Source organism: Pyxicephalus adspersus, chromosome 5 (assembly GCF_032062135.1).
Source record: "Pyxicephalus adspersus chromosome 5, UCB_Pads_2.0, whole genome shotgun sequence".
In the NCBI taxonomy this organism is placed as follows: Eukaryota; Metazoa; Chordata; class Amphibia; order Anura; family Pyxicephalidae; genus Pyxicephalus; species Pyxicephalus adspersus.
Window position 1 is genome coordinate 19,807,432 of NC_092862.1, and position 19,949 is coordinate 19,827,380.

At 35.8% G+C, this 19,949-nt stretch overlaps 1 protein-coding gene across 49 annotated transcripts in view; it reads right to left on the minus strand.

The window, feature by feature from the left end:
* The window catches only part of RIMS2 (regulating synaptic membrane exocytosis 2), a 384,644-nt gene that overhangs the window by 67,556 nt on the left and 297,139 nt on the right, over positions 1-19,949 (minus strand). For 30 of the 49 annotated variants that reach the window (XM_072410779.1, XM_072410769.1, XM_072410774.1 and 27 more), the window contains 5 exons: positions 19,127-19,174; positions 17,068-17,112; positions 8,214-8,303; positions 4,638-4,670; positions 2,373-2,408 (listed from right to left, as the gene is read on the minus strand). The exons of 2 other annotated variants lie outside the window; for them this stretch is intronic. In XM_072410779.1, coding sequence (XP_072266880.1) covers positions 2,373-2,408; positions 4,638-4,670; positions 8,214-8,303; positions 17,068-17,112; positions 19,127-19,174 — 252 coding nt within the window. The remainder of the gene's footprint in view (positions 1-2,372; positions 2,409-4,637; positions 4,671-8,213; positions 8,304-17,067; positions 17,113-19,126; positions 19,175-19,949) is intronic. 17 more of the 49 variants (XM_072410778.1, XM_072410759.1, XM_072410800.1 and 14 more) reach the window with 7 other exon arrangements.

Here is a 19,949-nt window from a genome sequence, read left to right on the forward strand (position 1 = left end):
ACCATAGCAGTTTTCCCTATTGCTGAACGGTGATTTTGCTGTATACTGGCTGTGATACCTGCCATGGGTAGGGGATATCCTGATATTCAACCTCTGTTCTCATTACTAAACCTAAAGGGGTCAATTTTATTTCATATCTAGAACTTTTGAATGTTTTGTGATATGTTTTGTGTATTTAGGTGAAAAACAAAAGAAAGCAAAGGGAGTCAAAAAAGTCTATTCCAGTTACTTTAACATAAACCATCCTCCTTCTACTTCAAAAATATCTCTTCTCCACAGCCAATGTCCTAATGACACTCCTTTCAAATCTCAATACGAGATAAGAAACAGCCATTCTCTGATCATCTCACAATGCTAGACAATTGCTAGACCTAAGCTCTGCCAAACCTAGAGCAGACAGCTTGCCTATCAGTATGCAATAAAACAATGTTGATTTTTGCATGGACAATGAAAAAGGTGCATTAGGACACTGAGAGGTGGCTTGTACAATGTAGGTGGGTGTTGATTTGATGGAAATACGCTTTAAAGTATGCAAATAGCCATTTAAAAAAAATAGATAGAGAAGGTACTTGTCAGCTTAGATTTCCATGTCTCATTGGGGTGATGACTTTACTTTGGTTTCTTGACACAGCATGAAAAATACAACGTCTTACAAGGGTGGCTAAACATATAGTTGACCGTTTGCCAACCGATGATAAAATGCATTCTATATGATCTTAACCCTAAAATGAATGAGACTGACACTGAACGGAGCCCCACGACCTCAAACTTGTGTGAATTTTCCCATCATGCTCCCTATAATATTTGGGCCAAAGTGAAAAGAAATCTCTACTATGCAAGGGTAATTCATCTCTTAGACATCTCTCCCCTCACAGGCGCCTTGACTGGAGACCCTAGTTTTTTATTTTAGATTTTATTTTCTCTCCACATAAAGCAACAATAATTATAATCCAACCTTCAAAATAGAATAAATTTAGCTGCTGGATGAGAAACCTGACACTGACAATCTGATACATCAGTAATTTTGGATGTGAGACACAGCAAGGCACCTACAGTGGGTGTATCTGGAAACACCATTTTCTATTACAAATGGTTAAGCAAAAGGCATTCCCATTTTACCAGGATTGCAATTCTGAAAATAAACTGAAGCCCTGACAAAGCAGGGCTGTGGACATTTCATAGGTTCACTTAATTTACCCCTAAAGTTACAAAAAGCCACTGAAGGGTGATAGTTCAGCAACATCTTACAAGAACAGGGACAGTCATTGTTTATACATTCTGCCAAGTATTTACTGAGATCTGTAACTCTGTCAAATAAATACACACTTTTTGTGACCCTGCAACAGAAGAAATCCAACATTTCAGAGAGAAAACAGAAGAAATGTTCTAATGACAATGAAGTTGTCTCACTTTCTGTTGACTGACACAGACAGCAGCAATTACCTTGATAGGGGCTTCACCATTTACCAAAAGGTTTTGGCTATACATACACTTTATTCTAAATAAACTCTACTAATAATCTCATAAAACTGCTAATACATTAATATTTAATTTGTATGCATGAGTCACATTATGAAAGTGAAGCAACCTTGAATTTGCTGCCACCATTTCATAGAATACAAGGATTTACCATGTGAAATAATTTTAGCAAACCTTAAAAAACATATTTGCTTTTTTAAAGCAGGTACAGCTGTGTTACTTAAATCATCAAAAATGCTTCAAAGTGCAATTAATATGACTAAGCGTAGGCCCTGATCTTAGGTGTTCTCTGCCAATGGACAAACAGTACTAAGAATCTGCTTGGCTTGCTGTTCCTCTCATCACTTCTCCACAATCGGAGGTTAACCTAGGCAATGGTCATGTTACCGGCATCAAACAAAAGACATTTAAAGTTCAAGGATCGAGATATTCAAATGTATATCACACACTTATGTGAACAACATAGGCCTTGGGTGATATGCAATAGAAAAACTTTGTGTTATTATATAGCTTGGTACTTTTATGATAATTTTGTATTGAACTAAATCAAGTCAAAGATAGCATTTACTCAATAACATGCAAAAAACATGCAGTAACCCATAACATCTAATATTTTAGATTTCAGCCAATTCTGGGGTGGTTGATATGCTATGGACTACTAAACTATATACTAAGCTATTTACTCAGTCCACCAAAATGTATTATTTTATTAATAAGTAGATACTCATAGGATGAATCTTTTACCATATTTTGTTTTGTTTTGTTTTCAAAGCTCTTTTTTTTATACCATTAAATCCTGCACTTGCTTGTACAGAACAGATTAAAAAATGGCAAGTGATTCAACCTACTAGTGTCTACCCAAGCAGCATGCATACAGCTAACTATGCCCATACCTGGATCCCCATTCTCTTGTTCTGCTGTGCCCTCTTCTACAAACAAATCAAGATGATGAACGTAATGAGATGCCAACATTGGGAATGCAGAACAAAAATGAAATTAACAAAAATGATATGACACATGCAAAACAAAACAAATGGAATGGACACAAACAAACATAACTGATGTCAGTGTTTCCCTAATTAGATGAGATATCATTTATTTTTATACTTCAGTCGGCAAAGTAGTGCTGTACATCTTGATAAATAAAAAGAAAGCAAATTGTAGGATTTCAGTTTTCTTTCAATCACCCTAAATGGACCCTGAACCTTTTGATGAATGGGTATCCTGAGACCACTTGGTCTGGATCATGGCTGTTCAAATGCCTACCTTCCTCTGCTTCCTGAGAACCTAGAGAGCCATTACAGGACTATCTTACATGGTTTTACAGCGAGTGTTACACTCATTTTTATGGAACAATAATTTGTAAAAATTCAGTTTAGGCCTTTTAGCTTTAAAGCATCTATGGCTACGATAAGGATGAGGAGAGCTAAGCAAGACTAGTTCTAGTGTAGGATAAAAAGAATAAAATGTGTTTTCAATTGCTTTTCTAGTATTTTAAAGTATTATGGCACTAGAGCTCATAGGCTACATATATTGGCACTAGAGCTCATAGGCTACGTACAAACATCAGATGACTCTCGTCCGATAATCGCCTCGGGGCTAGTATTGGATGAGAACCTGGCCTGTGTACAGCGCTTGTCTGACATCATTCATGAGTCCGTCCTTGCGGATCCACGAATAATGGTAATGCAAGTGAAGGGGAGAGAGCGCAGCAGGGTACCGCTAAATAGAGCAGAATGGTGATGTATGGACAGTGCTCGTTCAGTCTTTTGTCGTTGGAAAGGATCTGAAAGATCCTTTTCCACAACAATTATCGAGAGTGTGTAAGGTGCCTTACACTTTTCTGTTGTTTTAAAAGACAAATTTTCTTTTAAAGACATACAATTGCAATGCATAGACTCAGCAACAGGACTGAAAATGTAGGGCAAAAGGGTCACACATAAAAAAAAACTTTGACAGGAATTTTACCATTTTAACACATTCTACCCAAAACACAAAAATTGTGACCATTTAAGGCTCTCTTCTAACCCCCCTCTGATCAATGTGCTAACCACAATGTACAACAGTGGCAGCATTGCACTGCATTGGAAATATGCAGGGGTGCATTGGGATTTTTGCAACACTTTTCAATATGTAACAATATAGGGCTGATTAACTAAAGTTCATCATAACTGAAGATGGTAGATCATCATGAGAGAACTGGAGTGATCTAGAAAACCTGGATTTAATTGCTTAAAAATCATTTGCTGTTTGGTGGCCAATGTTTTCAATCCTGGAACAGCTCAAAGCAAATAAAAGTCAGAATTACTGAATGTTGAATGGAATTGCAGTTGAGTCTAAGAGGGTTAAAAAGTTTTGAGAGAAGTTTCTAAAAATTATTTGTTAACATGTGACAAAACTCTCTCCTGTGTCATGGCAAACATGGAGCAAAATGTTGCACAAATTTTACTAAATTCTTAGTAATTCACTAATATCAGTGTTCACCTGGTCCAAGATTTAAAACATGCAACCTAATTGCAAACAATTTTTAAGAAATCTATTGAAGGTTTGCTGGATGATCTAAGTTCTGTGTGTTAGAGCACTGAATAACACTGCACAGATGTGTGTAAAAAGGCCTAAGGCATGTCTGTAGGCCCCTATAGCAGCCATGTCTATGGTTAGTAACTTTATGCTGGGGCTATTAAAAAGTTTGAGATTGTATGGGAAGACAGGAAAGGAAAGAGCAATTACTAATTACCTCTATATACTATTATGTGGTGACAGGCAAAGGCTTTGAAGCATTATGATATTTACTATCGCATACTATATTGAAATTATTTTATTTCTATAGCACAGTTGTTCAAAAGAAAATTACTTTGTAATAAGATAAAGCCTGTAAAGTTCAATCATTTGAAGCATAGTTCAGGGTTCGTGAAAAGACCTTAAGTTCCACCTGTTCAATAAGTTATCACTATATGAAAGTGATACATCAATGTCTGAACAGAAAGTAGAGGCAGGTTGGAAGATGACATCTTTATATTTTGCCCATCACCTTCAGAGATCGACTGGCTTCTGTAGCTAGTTCAGAAATATTTCTAGATTGGACTGGCAGTAGAAATAGACATACACAAAAAAGACACAGTAAATGATAAGAAAAAGTGAAGACTGCAGACACAGACCTGAGTTTCGTCTCCTTGGTGAATCCAAGTCTTCTGTAAGCACACCATACAATGACAGACAGAGACAAAGGAGATGGGAGTGAGTGAGTGACTGAGAAGACAAAGACGGACACTGAAGGAAAATAATCTAGCTTGGGTTTTAAACAAGTGTACAATTCTTTTGCAGATAGATGACACAAAATGAACAGGAAACATAGAACTGAAAACTTAATTCTGATACATATATGATACATAAATACTTTTACCAATTAAATAAATATTACCAATAAATCACCCCCCAAATTGACAGCCTCTGAGGAACCACTTACATTTCCTTGATAGCTGTTAGACTGTCCAGTTCTAAGATACTAAATGCAAATGCAGTGCTCAACCCAGATACTTTTTTAACCTGGGTGGGAAGCCCCTGTATGTTGACCCAATTTATCAGTAACCACCCAAAAACTGCCAGGTGGTTGCTGAAAAGTGCCAGGAGGTGTGCCTGTCTAAAATGAGAACACTGCAAATGCACAAAAATTTTATATCCCTGGTATATTTTAAGCGTTCAGCCATGCCCCCAAAGGTCCATAAGCATTTAGTCAGTAGAGTATTGCTGTTTTTTTTGTGGTTGGAAAAGGAAGTTTATTTATACATAAAGCCATAGACTGGCCAATTTTCATTAATGTCAAGTAGCTCAATTCTGTAAATGTTGTGGATTTTTTAAAGTAAGTAGCTATAAAAGCAATTAGTGGCAATCTTTCAAAACATAGCTTTTCTTTAAGGCCCACAAGATGAAAATAAAATGTAATCAGAGACCTACTTTGTTTCTGAATGACCACACTTTTCATTTTTTTCTTTCTTTTGATAAACAGTTGTTTAAAAAAAAATGTATTAAAAGCTGCCTACAGCAGGGCCTTGGATTACTTACCTGTCTTGCATGTCCAAACTTGTGCATGTCTTCAGTTGCTATAGTCTTTGGGAAAATATCTATATCCAACACTTCTAAATATGCTAAACCTCTAATCCTCTGCTGCAAACAATGGTTCCTCCTGTCAACGTTTTATGTTACTACTGTTTCCTATAATGACCTAGACCTTGAAGATGGAACCACAGTGTGCTATAGGGGACAACAGCATCTGACCCTCCCAAGTTCAATGATAAAAACTTAGCCTGGAGATAGGAGATTTTAAAAGCTGTTGGGTACAGTCCTACCCCCAACCATAGGGGTAATTAAACAGAGGCTTCTACAGCAGGGAATCTATAGGTGAACACTCTATCAGTTTAGGGGACACCTGTTATGAAGAAGTTGTGGGGCTCCAGGAAATGTTGACGGACTGGCTCCAAATCATAGTCACTGACCAGCATTAAGTCAATGAAAATACAACTACATAACTTTCATTTAATAAGAAAACAATGTGGTAGGAAGATCAGTACGACAGTTAGGTAAATAGCTTTTTCAAAAGAAAGTCATTATTAACAGTAATTGTGCTTTTCTCTTTACTGGCTTCCTCTCTTTTTTATTCTAAACAATCGGGAGGAATAGCTGAGCTCTTGCATCAAAAAACAGGTGATATGCTCATATTTATAGATGTTTAGGAAGGTGTATTAAATTTATTATATTTAATTATTATTGTGGGGTGAAACATCATAAATGTTACAACACATGTCAAGTTGAATGTGACCTCTACTATCCATATCTACTGACATACAGTATATGAAGATAATGATAACACAATGAAATAAACAATGACCCACATTGACCCCATAGCAACCTGTCAGACCTTCACACATTTGTACATGTTTTTTGTTTCATTTAATACATTTTTTTGTCTTAAAATAATGATTTTTTTTCCTATTTTTTTAATATTTTAAAAGAATATGTGTGCAAAACATTTTTGTTACAGGGTGACACTGGTGGATTGAATTAGGAAGATGTCATCACCCACAGAGCGTTAGATACCCTTAGATCAAAAACAAGGGTAGGTGCTGGGTGCAGGTTAGGAGTAAATATCTCACCCCTGGGTTGCTCTAGAGGCACAAGTGGTTGGGAGTGAGATACTAAAACCATTGCATTCTCCATTTATTACAGAAATCATAATTTTTTTTTACAAATGAGTTTGTAGGTTCCTTAGGAAATAATATGGTATTAAGTCCCTGTAAACATAAATCACTTGATATCCAGAGAGTAGAAATTTAGAAAATGTCCATTACAAACAACTCTACAAATTGGGCAGTATTGTTTAAACATGATGTCATCATGTCAAAGGGAATAAGTCAAAAAACAAAACACCCATCTCAAAAGTCTCTGATGGAAGCTGTTATTATCTGATTGGCATTGTATTCGTTAAAGGGAAGGTAATCTGAACCTATTCTATTTTATTGTAAGTAATGTCAATGTTCTGGAACTCGTATTTAGTCTTGTATGGCCTCTTTCACTGGTGCATTCTAAGACAGCAATTAACTTAGATTTTGGAGATTTTGAAGAATTGGATTGGTGGCTATGGAAAAAGAATTCTACATTTTAGTAGTGACAAGCAGAAAAATTAGGCTCCAAAAATGCTCATTTTTAGGGTAATGGTACATTGGTTACATTTACACTGAATACAAATAAAAACCAGGAAAAACATTTTTTTCTGAATTATTGCCAAGTGCACTGACAAGACTTGCTGGTCAGTGCCAATTTTATGACTTTAGCAATACAAACAATTTTCATTAGCTTCAGAGATGATCATTGTCATAGCTATAGATACCAGCTGTTAACCTTGGCCCATATACAGGAATAATAATCAATATGGTTGATGTTTTCAATCGATGGTCAATCATATCAAAAACTCAAACCAATAAGGCCATCAAAACCAATAAGCCCAAACATCTCATAGGACCCCAGGTGACAATACCTGCAGACATATCAGCAGAGATAGATTAAATTGAATGACAGGGTAGCAGGCTCCCAACCTTAACACTGCCATTGATGAAGATTGCAGTAAGCACTGAGACTTCCCTACAGTCTGTGCTGCCATGGTCTGGCCTTTCAATCCCCAACTCATTCACATGCAGGTGACAGCTTTGACCAATTCTGCTGTTCCTCTGAAGAAGCACGAAGGTTGTAGATGGGCCCTCTGGACATCCACCAGCTACTTTTTTTAGATGCTTTATATTTAATAGCTTAGGGTAAAAGTCATGTGTCTACATATTACATCTAAATTCTACCCCAAATATCTACCCCAAAAAAAAACCTAAAAAACAAAACTATTGACAGGAAAACAGCTAAGAACTATCTACATATTTGTAACATAAAAACAAATAAGAATCTCCCCATTTCAGAAGTATTTTGATAACACAATTTAAAATAAATATAATTTGGTCCTATGCTTTGGATTGTTTGTGTAATTTTGTTGCCATGTTTGAGACTAGAACTAATTTTTTTTCTGAAAAGGGATGATACACAACACTGAGTAAAAGGCAATACTCTCATGAACTACGCCTAAACACATCAAAGTGAGAAGCGCAGATGATGATCACACTCATTACAAAAGCATGAGCCTCCCTCTCTGCGCAAGCCTCATGCTTTTCAGGTGGTTTTCCAAAACCCTGACAAACCTGGCTCTGAATGGGCTTTCTTTCTTGGCAATGGTTTGTCATCAGTTATTGCACCATTCACCTTTCTCTGCTGGTCTTCCCAAGTAACTTCTAGCATAAACCAAAAGAGATTAAAACTTGTCAGAAACATATTAGTACGTGGACACAACACAAAGGTGTACAACATGGTGGTGGAGGGTGCTACATTTGGGACTAATGAAAAAGGGGACTAAATCTGGTGCACACACGAGGTTCAGGCGTTTTTTAAACTTCGGTTTAAGCAATAAAAAAATGTAAACTACTAAGCAACTAAATAAAACCAAAATCTTTCACCAAACATTTATATAACTATAAAAATGTTGCAGATAATTTTTGAGACCCCCAACAAACCTGTGTTCATGTCAAACTGACAGTCAGGTAATGGGAAACATTGTGCATATGAAATGAGCACAAAATGGCGTTGGAGGCACTATAGATGTAAGCTTTAGAAAACAATACCTGTGTAAAACACTATAGAGTTGATTTTTTCAAGAAATATAGGCTGTTTATAAATTATCAGTTTGGAAGGAAATTCTTAGCTTTGTAAATGAGGTGAAGCTCTGTAGACTTTAGCAATCTAATCATGTGCAAAAAATGATGTTTTTACATTTCCTTGCATGTGATTGGGTAGTTTTTGCAAAATAAACTTTTATCACAAAAACTAAGCTAAGAGAACATTCCTTTGCCAACTGATAATTCACTTTGCTAAGCGAACAGCCTATATTCCTTTAGTAAATCAATACCCCCCAAGTTATTTTTTGCTGCAGTATACACATGACTTGGCTAACTAAAAGTGTACAATGTTCACACAGACCAGTGAGGCAGTGACAACTTCAATCATCCAATCACCTTTCAGGAAAGTTGAAGAATGGAAAGTCAAAGGGGTATTTCTATTTTTGTTCCTGTAGATGACTAACTATTTGAAGAGAACACTCACTGAACTGAACTTTTCTACATTTTAGGAAGTATTCAAACCTTGAATGTGAAAATTAACAACTGACAGAACAAGGGTTGTTTTTTTGTCAAAAATTCAGCGCTTAGGTTGACAAATACATAGTGGACTTCCAATCATAAAGTGATCCCAAATTAGACAGAACCCAAAGTTGGACAGGTAGGTTCTACTAGTGACTAACTGTAATCACTTAATATGATCCCCGATTCTCTTAAATTGACCTTTGAATAAATGAAATGTAAAACACAACAGATTTTACCAACAAGTCTGCAGACCTAATTACTGTCAATGATGGTAAAATGCTAACCAGTGGTGTTTTTGGATGAAGAACATCAATAACATACCTAAAACTACCAACACATAATGGCCTATTTCCTAATATGCTCAAATGATGTTCTGGTCATTTATAAAGCTGATTAGGACAAAATCTCAAGATGAATAATAAATGGATAAATTGCTTTTTGGTACCATCTGACTGTAGGTAAAACACCAGTTCACATTGTAGATAATGATACTGGAATGGCTGAATTGCAGGAAGCATACTTGTTTCCCCAAGTTAAATCTGGCAATAAATGTGACCAGGTACTACTCAAACAGGCATGCTTAAAGGATAAAATATGAATGTTTATGCACCTTTGTTTTGAAAAGCATATTGTATACCCTGATAACCCGATCTTGAAAAACAGCCACGTTCTCTGATTTGTATTTCAGAATTTACCAACATGTAGAGAAGAAGAAATGTATTATGCACCAACCAATACAAAAATAAAAAAATAATTAAAAAAATAATATTAAGCTATGTAAAATATTGAAGAGTTGGATAAATCGCAATAGATGGGCTGACCTTTCTAGGGGAATTAGCCTTTTCAGACACTCTCCTGTACTGCAGCAAATGTCTTGGCAATTAGTCCTCCCTTTCAGCCAAAATTACATAACCAAAGGCTGGGGCTATGGTCATATGACCTGCACATTGTGGGGACTGTAAGATACAACTGTCAGGAAAAATCAAATGTAAAGTATTTACATGCATACAGCATAGACACAGGGGGGCTAGAATATATCTTCCACATTAGGGGACACATACGTAGGCTGGATAACCTGTAGGAGAGGACAAGATGGTTCCCAGTGCCTGGACAGGGGACGAGAAATAAAAGGACATGAAGACATCTCTATCTGCCTCTAGTATATGTATGTATTCATGTTATATTTTTTCTTAACAGATATAATTAAAATCTAAAATTGAGATCACTTTGCTTTTAATATGCATAAATTCTGGATTAAAAGATCTGAAATGCAGTTTATGCCCTGGAAACCTAACCCCAATTTCAAAACCTAAACTATAAAAAATGTGACTTGGGTAAAGGTCTGAAAAATCCTATCCATTAAAAAGTCAAATGATGGTGTCAACCCAGCTTCTAACGGTTCTTAATATTGTGGAAAAGTCAAATATCTGTTATTTTTGAATAAAGTAAATTCAGCCTACTGTGAGAAAATGTGGACACCTAAGTGTAAGAGAGATATATACAAAAAAGTGGTTCAACATTCAACATGCACTAAAATATATGTTTTGAAGGGAGTTAATCTTTAAAGCTGCCTAAATATTCTGATATAGTAACTAAATAGGACATCTATGAATTTCAAGCCATAAAACAGAAAATCAAATTAAATTGATATTTATGTGACACCAAGACATCACATATCACAGAGTTAAAACATTTTAATTGCACAGTGTGTAATTATGGGTTAACACCCATCTTATTTAAAAATAAAAATAATCAATAAACATGATATTTTCAAGAGGCTGTCAGAACATTTTGTCAGCACATTTCCTATAAGGCTATGCTCAGACGGGCAATGAGGTTGCAGTGTGGGTATTGCTTCCTCATGCCAGTGAACCACTGGGGGAAGATGGTGCAAGTAGTATTTATTCAAAGAAGCCCCATAGAGAATGAATAAGGGCATCAGTGAGTGGCTCAGTAGCAGTGCTGTCTAATCTATAGACGCTACTTTTTCTGTGGTGAAAGCTAGCAGGAGCTGCACGGGATTGCTTGATCCCAAGGCATGTCTGACCTAGCCTTAGGCTCTTTCATGAGTTTGTAGGTTTTGGACTCCACTTTGGTAAATCTATTTAATACCATATATTCAAAGATGTGTACTCCCGGAGAGCTCTAAGTTGTCACTGAGATAATAAATGTATGTGACGATACATATTCAGGGTATGAAAGAATGATAGAGGTGGCAACATTTACGACTAAGACCTCTAAGTTTATTATGATTTTAAGTTTGTATTAGATTAGCAAGCCTGAGTGTTTCAAGTTCTGTTTGTACTGTATAGATTTCAGTAAAATATTTAGATGAAATGCATGTCTGTCATGCCAGTATAATTTAGTTAAGCTGTCCATGCACCCCTGCCAAACTGCTTAGCCTAGCTGCTGACTTTACGTTTTTCCACTGCAGTAAAGTGGTGTGGTTTGGTCACCTACCAACTCTGCTTGCTGACTGGACAATGAACAAGCAACAGCACTTAGATGGGAATATCAGTCTTTTTTATTGCTGTTAAAACAGATGCAAAAAAGGAGCATAACTAACTCACCCTGCTGCCCGTTTCTCTGCTAGTCTGAGGCCTGCTGTATAATATATATTGCAATGTGCTACCAAAACCCAGTGCTTCAGGTAGTAACACAAGGAATGTGCAAACTCCTTACAATACCCAGAGGCAGAGTTTGGCCTTGAAATTGGCTGCTTTGTACCTCTATGAGGAAACTATAGACACACATACCCTGCTTCTTTACAATTTGGGTGCTTCAGCAAGCAATTGTCAAGCCTGAGCTAGCTGGAAGGAACTGGGGCGAGTGTGCAGTCTGTGTAACATTACACAAAGCTATTTGGGGTTCTATGTCAGCAGAAAAGAATTAAGGGAGAGCTACTGGTGGGTAGGTACATCATTTTAATAGGCCATGCACTAAAATATCCTGCTCAATATGGGCAAGGTATCTGTTTACAACCATGTTTTCTTTGATACAGCTTAGTTCCAATTTCATCTAAGTAAGGAGCTGCAGAGGCAGGATAAGCAGCTGCAATCCTCACATTTTTGTCTTTATCCCCACTGGAAACTTATCAAAAACGGTGGAAAAATCGAACTGTCATCCTAAAGCACAAGAGGTTATTAATTCATATGATGAAATGTACAGGGCATGAATAAATTATATCACAGCTTCTAAGAAACAATGGTGTAGCTCTGAAGCTGAACTGTGCCATTTAGAACTTGCTGTGATTGCTTCGGTGTATGTTCAGGTTTATTATTAGGTTCCTTCTGACCATACTCCTGTACATTTGTCAGGTCACAATATAAAACAGGTGAAATTGGTTAAAAATAGCTATAGAGATTGTGCTTTATTCAAACTGGATCACTTGTCCTGTGGATTTCCCAAAAAATTAAATGCAACTAGAAATAATGTCAAACTGTCTAAACACAAAAATTAAATATACGCATCTCAAAACATTTGTTGTACCTGCCTTGACAAACATACATTTTGTCTTGAATTTCTGACTAGATATGGACAAGAATTATTACAACAATATTTAGTTATAATATAAGAGGTTTGGGAAATATTCTTCGATGTTTGCTGAACCTGAATGGAGCATCAAATCCCAATGAGGTCTACAGGAGACAAATCCTTCACCTAAATTCTTGCCTTTTTTGGGACCAACTATTGTAATGAAAAAAAGCATTAAAAGCCAGCAACTGTCATGGGGGACAAAACAATTAAAACATGTAATTTATCGTGTGGCCTAAAGGGCAACATTCAAAATTTACACAATACAAAAAAACAAACAAAAAAACATAGGGATCTTCTCAGAGTTGAACCAGATCCTAATCCATGAAGCTGGGCCGGCCAGGAAAAAAGGCTCAGCAAGCAATCAACCCCCTCTTATGCTATAGTTCTGTCTATGTTTTTATTGCTTCTAGTGGTCCCTCACCGAGGTGAATAAATTTAGGGGTACATTCGTACCCCTTGCCCATTTCCAAAAAGTGTTATCAGTCTGAGTTTGCTGGATCACCCAGGTTCACTGATGAAAGTGTATCCTCTCCAGCCTTGGAGAGCATTAACAAATCAGGCCCAACGGCTTTTGTTTGTGTCAGATGGGCTTGGATTTTCATATAAATCTATAAGAATGCAAAACCCACTTGAAGCAGGGCAAATAGAGATCTGAAGAATGTAAATTGCAGGTAACTGAATTAAGAAATTCTCAGTGAGCTGAGGCCTCCTAAATTTATGTCAAACCTACACAGTCAACAAAAGCATGCACATTGACATAGGCAATTTTTTATCATATTGTTTTTTTTTATTTCATTTTTATTTACGGTGGAATCTTTGTCATTCGATCAAGAATGAAGGCAATTTGCAAGAATATATGAAGTTGAAAATATAAGATTGTGGATCATGTGTATTTTTTTATTTTACACCATGCATGACTTTATAAATGGATGTATATATTAGTATTAAACAAATAGTCAGCAATTAAAATAAGATTCGAATTAGTAGGTGTATAATATATAAAAAAATGATCAATGACATATGTAAGCATGGGAAATGTGTACCGAATTAGCTTCATCATTTCTCCAAAGGCCACATTATTCCTAGACTAATGAACGATAAAACACAGATATCTTGTGCCCTCTTCTGGCAGTAAAGGAGTATTGCTTTACATATTGGATAACGAACATATTTTAAACCATGTAAAATGTAATAAAAGAAATATGAAACTGTAAATAATAATACCTCCCTCCATCTTCCTTGAGGTTATTTTTATAATTTAAAAGTGTTTTTATCTGTTTTTAATTTTTTAAAAACCTTTTAACCTTAAAATTCATATTTTTAAACAAATTTTCAATCAAATTTTTTCAGTCATCTAAATCATTTTTAGTTTGCACATCCAGACATCTCAAATGGTCTGCAATTTAATATAACAATATGGCGAGTATAAACCACAAGCTCACTATAAAGATGAGTACTATGATTTTGCTGAAACTGATTTCACAGTTAAAATTTGTTTTGTTTTTTATTTATAGTTTCTAGTTTATTCCACTGTCTGTTTTCTTTTTGAAAACAGATTGATTTAGGAAAATAGGAAAATAATGAAGCTAATTAGGGGTCCCTTTTTAGCACAAGGACAGGTCCAGGAGAGTTGAAAATTAAGTTTCTGTAGCCTATATATATTAGTCCATTGAGCCCTTAAAAAAACAAAAGCCAAAATATTTTTCCTTTACCATGACTATAATGCATTTTCCAAAATGGTGATTTTTTTTTCCAGAATCTCCTAAACTTTACTGAATTTTTAAGGTGTTTTGCTCAACACCTACTTGACTGTATGGCAAAATCCAGCAGACCAGTCTAGAAGGAACTACTAGAAATTAGTGTTTTATCTAAACATAGATACCAAATTCCTTTTAAACTTTAGACAAGGTAGATACTAACTAAACGAAAGTAGAAGTAAAAGGAAGAAAAGTAAAACCAGCTTTGATGGTTGAAGATTTACCTCTCTTCTACAGGCTAGCACTTTTTCAAGTAGACCAATTTACAATGGTATCCTAATGGAAGCTAGGGCAATGAAAGGGGTTCCCGGACTGCACGTTTCTGGGATTCCTAAAAAAAGACTGTAGCCTGATCACATTTATTTGCCAGCTGCCTGGGGACACCAATAATATGGAAGAGTACGGTACATTAATAATAATTTGTATAGTACCACAAAAGACTGTCACACAGGTGTATGTCTTCAATGGCAGGTATGTTGTGAGTTTATGTTTAGGAAACTGAAGGATAACATTTTATAAATGGCAGCCTCCCATAAAAAAAAAACAATGTATAAATACATTTTAAAAGGTTACAAGGAAAATTGTTGTTTAGGAATTGATAGGCCCATTCATGAAATTTGAAAAGCACAAAATGGCTAAACATAACTGGTACTGTGTATATATATATATATATATATATATATATATATATATATAAATATAAAAAATTACATGCTAAAATGGTTTGCAGTTTGGTTTATCCAGATCTATGCATTTTGGCCATACTACACAGCCAGGTGATATGACTACTTCCTGATTCAGCAATGCACCCAGTTATCCTTCAATCTCCATACAATTTAATGGACAATGAAATAGCATCCTGATCTCTGTCCAATCAGAAGAATCCATAGCCAGGTAGCTCCAAGGCTCCTTTTTTTTAATGATCACGTGTTAACTCAATGTGTTACCTTATATGCAAGGTGTATATTAGCCCTATCATTTGAATATGATGGCAGTGCACCTTAACACATAGAAAGTAGAACATTTCTTTCTAAAAGCCATGTACCACTAGGTATGGAAAATGTGTCATGGTGCACACAACAAGTGTTTTTGCCCATGTAGCATACCATTGCTGATTTTCCTCTCTTACAATTATATTTGCCTGAGACAGAAACTATGCACACAAGGAATGTGACTTTTTTTCAGTTTCCTGATCTTCCTTCTTGTTTTAAGTCAGTGAATCGAACGCCAGTTGGTCTGAATCAGCATTTCCATTAGAAAGTCAGCAATGGCAGCGCCATGAATAAGGAAATAGTAAAGTTATCCAAGCTGTGCATTATGAAATACATATAGTAATCGCAAGACAGGCAGAAAAAAATGAAAAATCCTGGAGTTCCAGTTTAGGTTAGCAATGTCTACCTCCCATGTGTATATCTTGTATATGTGAAAAAAAAAAGAGTTAAACAGAAAACTGGAAAACTCAGTCAAAAAAGGCATATAAAGCCTATGTAACCCAGACACTACACACTATGAAACAAAATACATGCCACACAGAACAATATAGGGGAAGTGTGGGGTACAATGAGAACATACAAAAAATATTCATTCATATTCATTTATGAAGCTATAACGGTCCTGTGGAGATAAATACAGCAACAGAACGAGATTCACTTTTCATGTTGCATTAAAGGACTCTTGCTTGTTAGATAGCCTGTCATTTAAAACGGATGAAAAGTCTAACAAAGAGGATGAAATGTGTCCATAATGGCTGCAGCAGGTGAGTGAAGTTGGAAATCAGATATTCAAGTCATTTACTAGTTGTTACTCAGCACTGCAGCTCAGATCCCGGTTTTGCACACCTACACCTACCTGCCCTACCTACACTTACCTGCCCTTACTTACATGTAGCTGCCCTCACCTACACTCACTTGCCCTCATTAGTGGATTTTAAAGTGAAGCCACAGCTCCAAGCTCACACCTTATCATCAGGTTTTACCATTGATTTAGATTCATGAGAACTAAAAGGATAAAGGTTAAATATTAATGCATGTATTTTTAATGTGACCATGGAGATTTAGAACACCTAAGGATATTAAGAATATCTAACTGAAAGATGATGACCTTTCTAGACTAGCAGGGAGCTAAAAAATATGAGAATATTTACAGCCAAATTGAAGCTTTTTTCATGCATGTCCCTTGGTGACCCCCTGTCCTTGTAGGACCAAATGTTTTTTGTTAGTTTAGTCTTTTTTAGGAGACCACCGCTGAGCATACACACAGGTGCCTTCTGTTCCCATTATGACCAGTCAGTTTCTAGCAAATATCGTTGACAAGCCAATTAGAAAATCAAAGCAGATATCTGATTGGCTGCAATAAGCAACACTACAGTTGACCTGTTCAAGAGCTATCATAAATGTCCTTACTAGTCACTTGGATAGTTCATTTATTACTTTGCCTGCACTAAGATTGTAACCATATCTTCAACATCTTACAACCAACAGAGTATGTATTTTCCATTATACTGTCACACTTCCCCTACAGTAAAATCTTGGTGGAGCCTTAGTCCACTAGCTTCGTAAGTAACTTGCCTTTTCTCCCATTCACTGGTGGGCTTTGCAGTTTCTCCTCATAATCTTTATTAAAAATAGACATCTGTTATTAATAGATAGAAATACAACATGGCACACAACATAGAGATATCAGATATTTGAAAAATTAAATAAAATATAATTGATGCACTTTACCTTTTTCAAATAAAAACATACTGTATACAATAAAAGGTTGTGCATTGAAAATCAAAATGCCACAAAATAAACTGAAAAAAAAACTTTAAAAAATCTTCCCCAAAGGACAATATATTGGGTATATATTAATTTCACATTCATGTATTCATATAGGTATTTGTATAGTTCTTGTGGCTTCTGATTTGCCTATAACTTGCAAATAGGAATGAATTGCTCTATAAAAGCTCCAACAAATCTGCAAATCTGATACCTATTCAGGAGAATATTGCCTGTGCCTATGTTAGGCAACTGGATGCTGTGGTGGGGAAGCAAAGAAAGAGGACTATAAGCTGCTAAGGAGCAAAGGAAAGTTCACTGTAAGTGGTTACCTTTTTGATTGTTTTACATAAATAGGAGGGATACAAACATGACATGTTTGATGCTTATATTGGGAACAGCAAATGTTAAAATGCAATATGCAGATGTGGAAAAATCTTTTGTGAATTTTAGTTTATCCTTTTTTTTTTCTTTAAATTTGTGTACTTCAATGTTTATTAAAACATCTGCCTATGCAGCAAATCCATTTTGTTTCAACGTAAATGAGCTACAAATCGCTTTTGCAAAGAAGTTTTACATTTCTATTATTTTAAATCCCATTAAAAAAAAATCTAGATGTTAGAAAGCCCATTGCAACACAGCTAACCACCACCTGTAGGAAGGCAACAACCAATCAGACTGCCTTTACTTTAGCAGCCTGAAATGATCAGAACAACAGAGAACTCTAAGACTGGGTGACATTAATACATGCACACATCATTCAATTACTTTTTCACAGCCACAGGCAAAGAATTGCAATCCGATAATTTTATCTGAATCCATGTAATTAGGAGAAGCCAGGATTTCTGCTATCTCTAGCTATTAAGAAAAGAAGATTTCTAATTACACTCTCCAGAAACACTCAGCACAGCTATGTCATTGCCTCAGAGAAGGCTGGGTGGCCTGTACAGTACACCAAGTGTTCCAGTGCTTTGCCTAGTTGCCAAAGTTTTAAAGGTCACTTTGCTGCTGATGAAGCTCATTTAAGTGCACCACTTGATGTTACCTGGTGCTCCATTATAAAATGCTTATAGCACATTTTTTAATCATTATTATGTAAGATAGGTATAATATCTGTTAAAATGCATCCATTGAGTAAATGGCAATTATTTTTCAAAGATGATCTTCCGTGAATTATTCAATAACTTAGAACTCCAAGTAAACAAATAAATACACAGCGATTAGATTTCTAATTTTGTGTAGCCACTTTTGTGATCTTTGTTCTACACAGCCATGAAGATGCCACCATTATTTTCTATTTTAGATTTGAAGCTTGTTTTGTCACTGACCTGTTTATTAGACAATGAAGCAGAAGTGTTATATCATGGAATAATTTCCTATAAAGGTGTAGGCAATGATGTGTGCGCCTTGGGTAAAATAAATGTCACAAGGCAGCAAAACAAAGCCACACTGACTATGGAGATTAAGATGGTGACGGACTGTAAAAACTATATTTTTTGGGTAACCAGCAAAGATTTAAAATTTGGAACAACTGGCAAATTAGTTATACAAAGATGGAGAATGAGCCACCCAGAGTAATGCTGAACCCAGTTAGGTATGTGTATTTATTTTGGGTGAAAGTTGTGTAATCTTTTGTGAAAGCTTTTAGAAATAGGACCCAAACTACCCACAGGTCTTGTATAATTTCTAAAATATTCACGAAACATGCACTAATGTATACATTTACCTGGAGCCAAGGAGTAAGTACACAGACTTGTCATAAGCTCCAAGTAAATGTTCAGGTTATATATAACTTAGTTCAAAACACTACTACTACTACTACTCAAACTACAGGATAGGTGGCCTAATATTCTAAGCTAAGACCAACCTTCCTCCACCTCTGAGCCCTGTTCTTCAAAATCTTGGCATTCCTCATCTTCATGTTGACATGCAAAAGGAAAATGAAAGACATGCTCATGCGGTTACATACAAAATAAACATGGGGAAAAAACATATTTAATACATTACCAATACAACATCAACATTCAACATAGAAGCTTTGGTTAGGATGTATATTTCAAGCAAGCCAACACAATAAGGTTTTACACACTAAGGGTTCTGTAATCTCTGTACATGAAACCAGGGAAGGAATAGGAATAAAAAAAGCATTCCTGAACTCTATGACCAAACTATGCTAAAACTGTCAAAGTAAGGGAATGATGTTGGCTTTGTATACAAGTCAGACCTGCTTCGTTCCCCATACAAGTCGATGAGAATGTAAAAGTAGCTAGATTAAGCTTAGAAGGAGGTCTCATGCAGGTCAAAAGAAGATCAACTGAAAATGGTAATGATCTATCAAGCATCCATTACCGATGTCAAATGTAAGCAGAATCCACCTAAAAGAAAGCTGTAATTTACCATTGCAGCTTTAAACATAGCAGTGTTTTTACTGATACCGCAGATAACTCTTTATCATTGTAGACCTCAACATCGAAATATGAATTAGGCACATTTGGCATATGAACTTTGTACTTTTTTGCGTTGAAGTGGTTGCTTTGAAGTGTATTTATTACAAAAATAAATTCATTTCACATTGAAGCAAAAATATTTTAGGAATAACAGTTCTCATATATATTATAAAAATGGTTTATCTAAAATGTTGGCCCTAAATTACCACAACAATATAGAGGGGGGGGGGGGGGGGGGGGGGG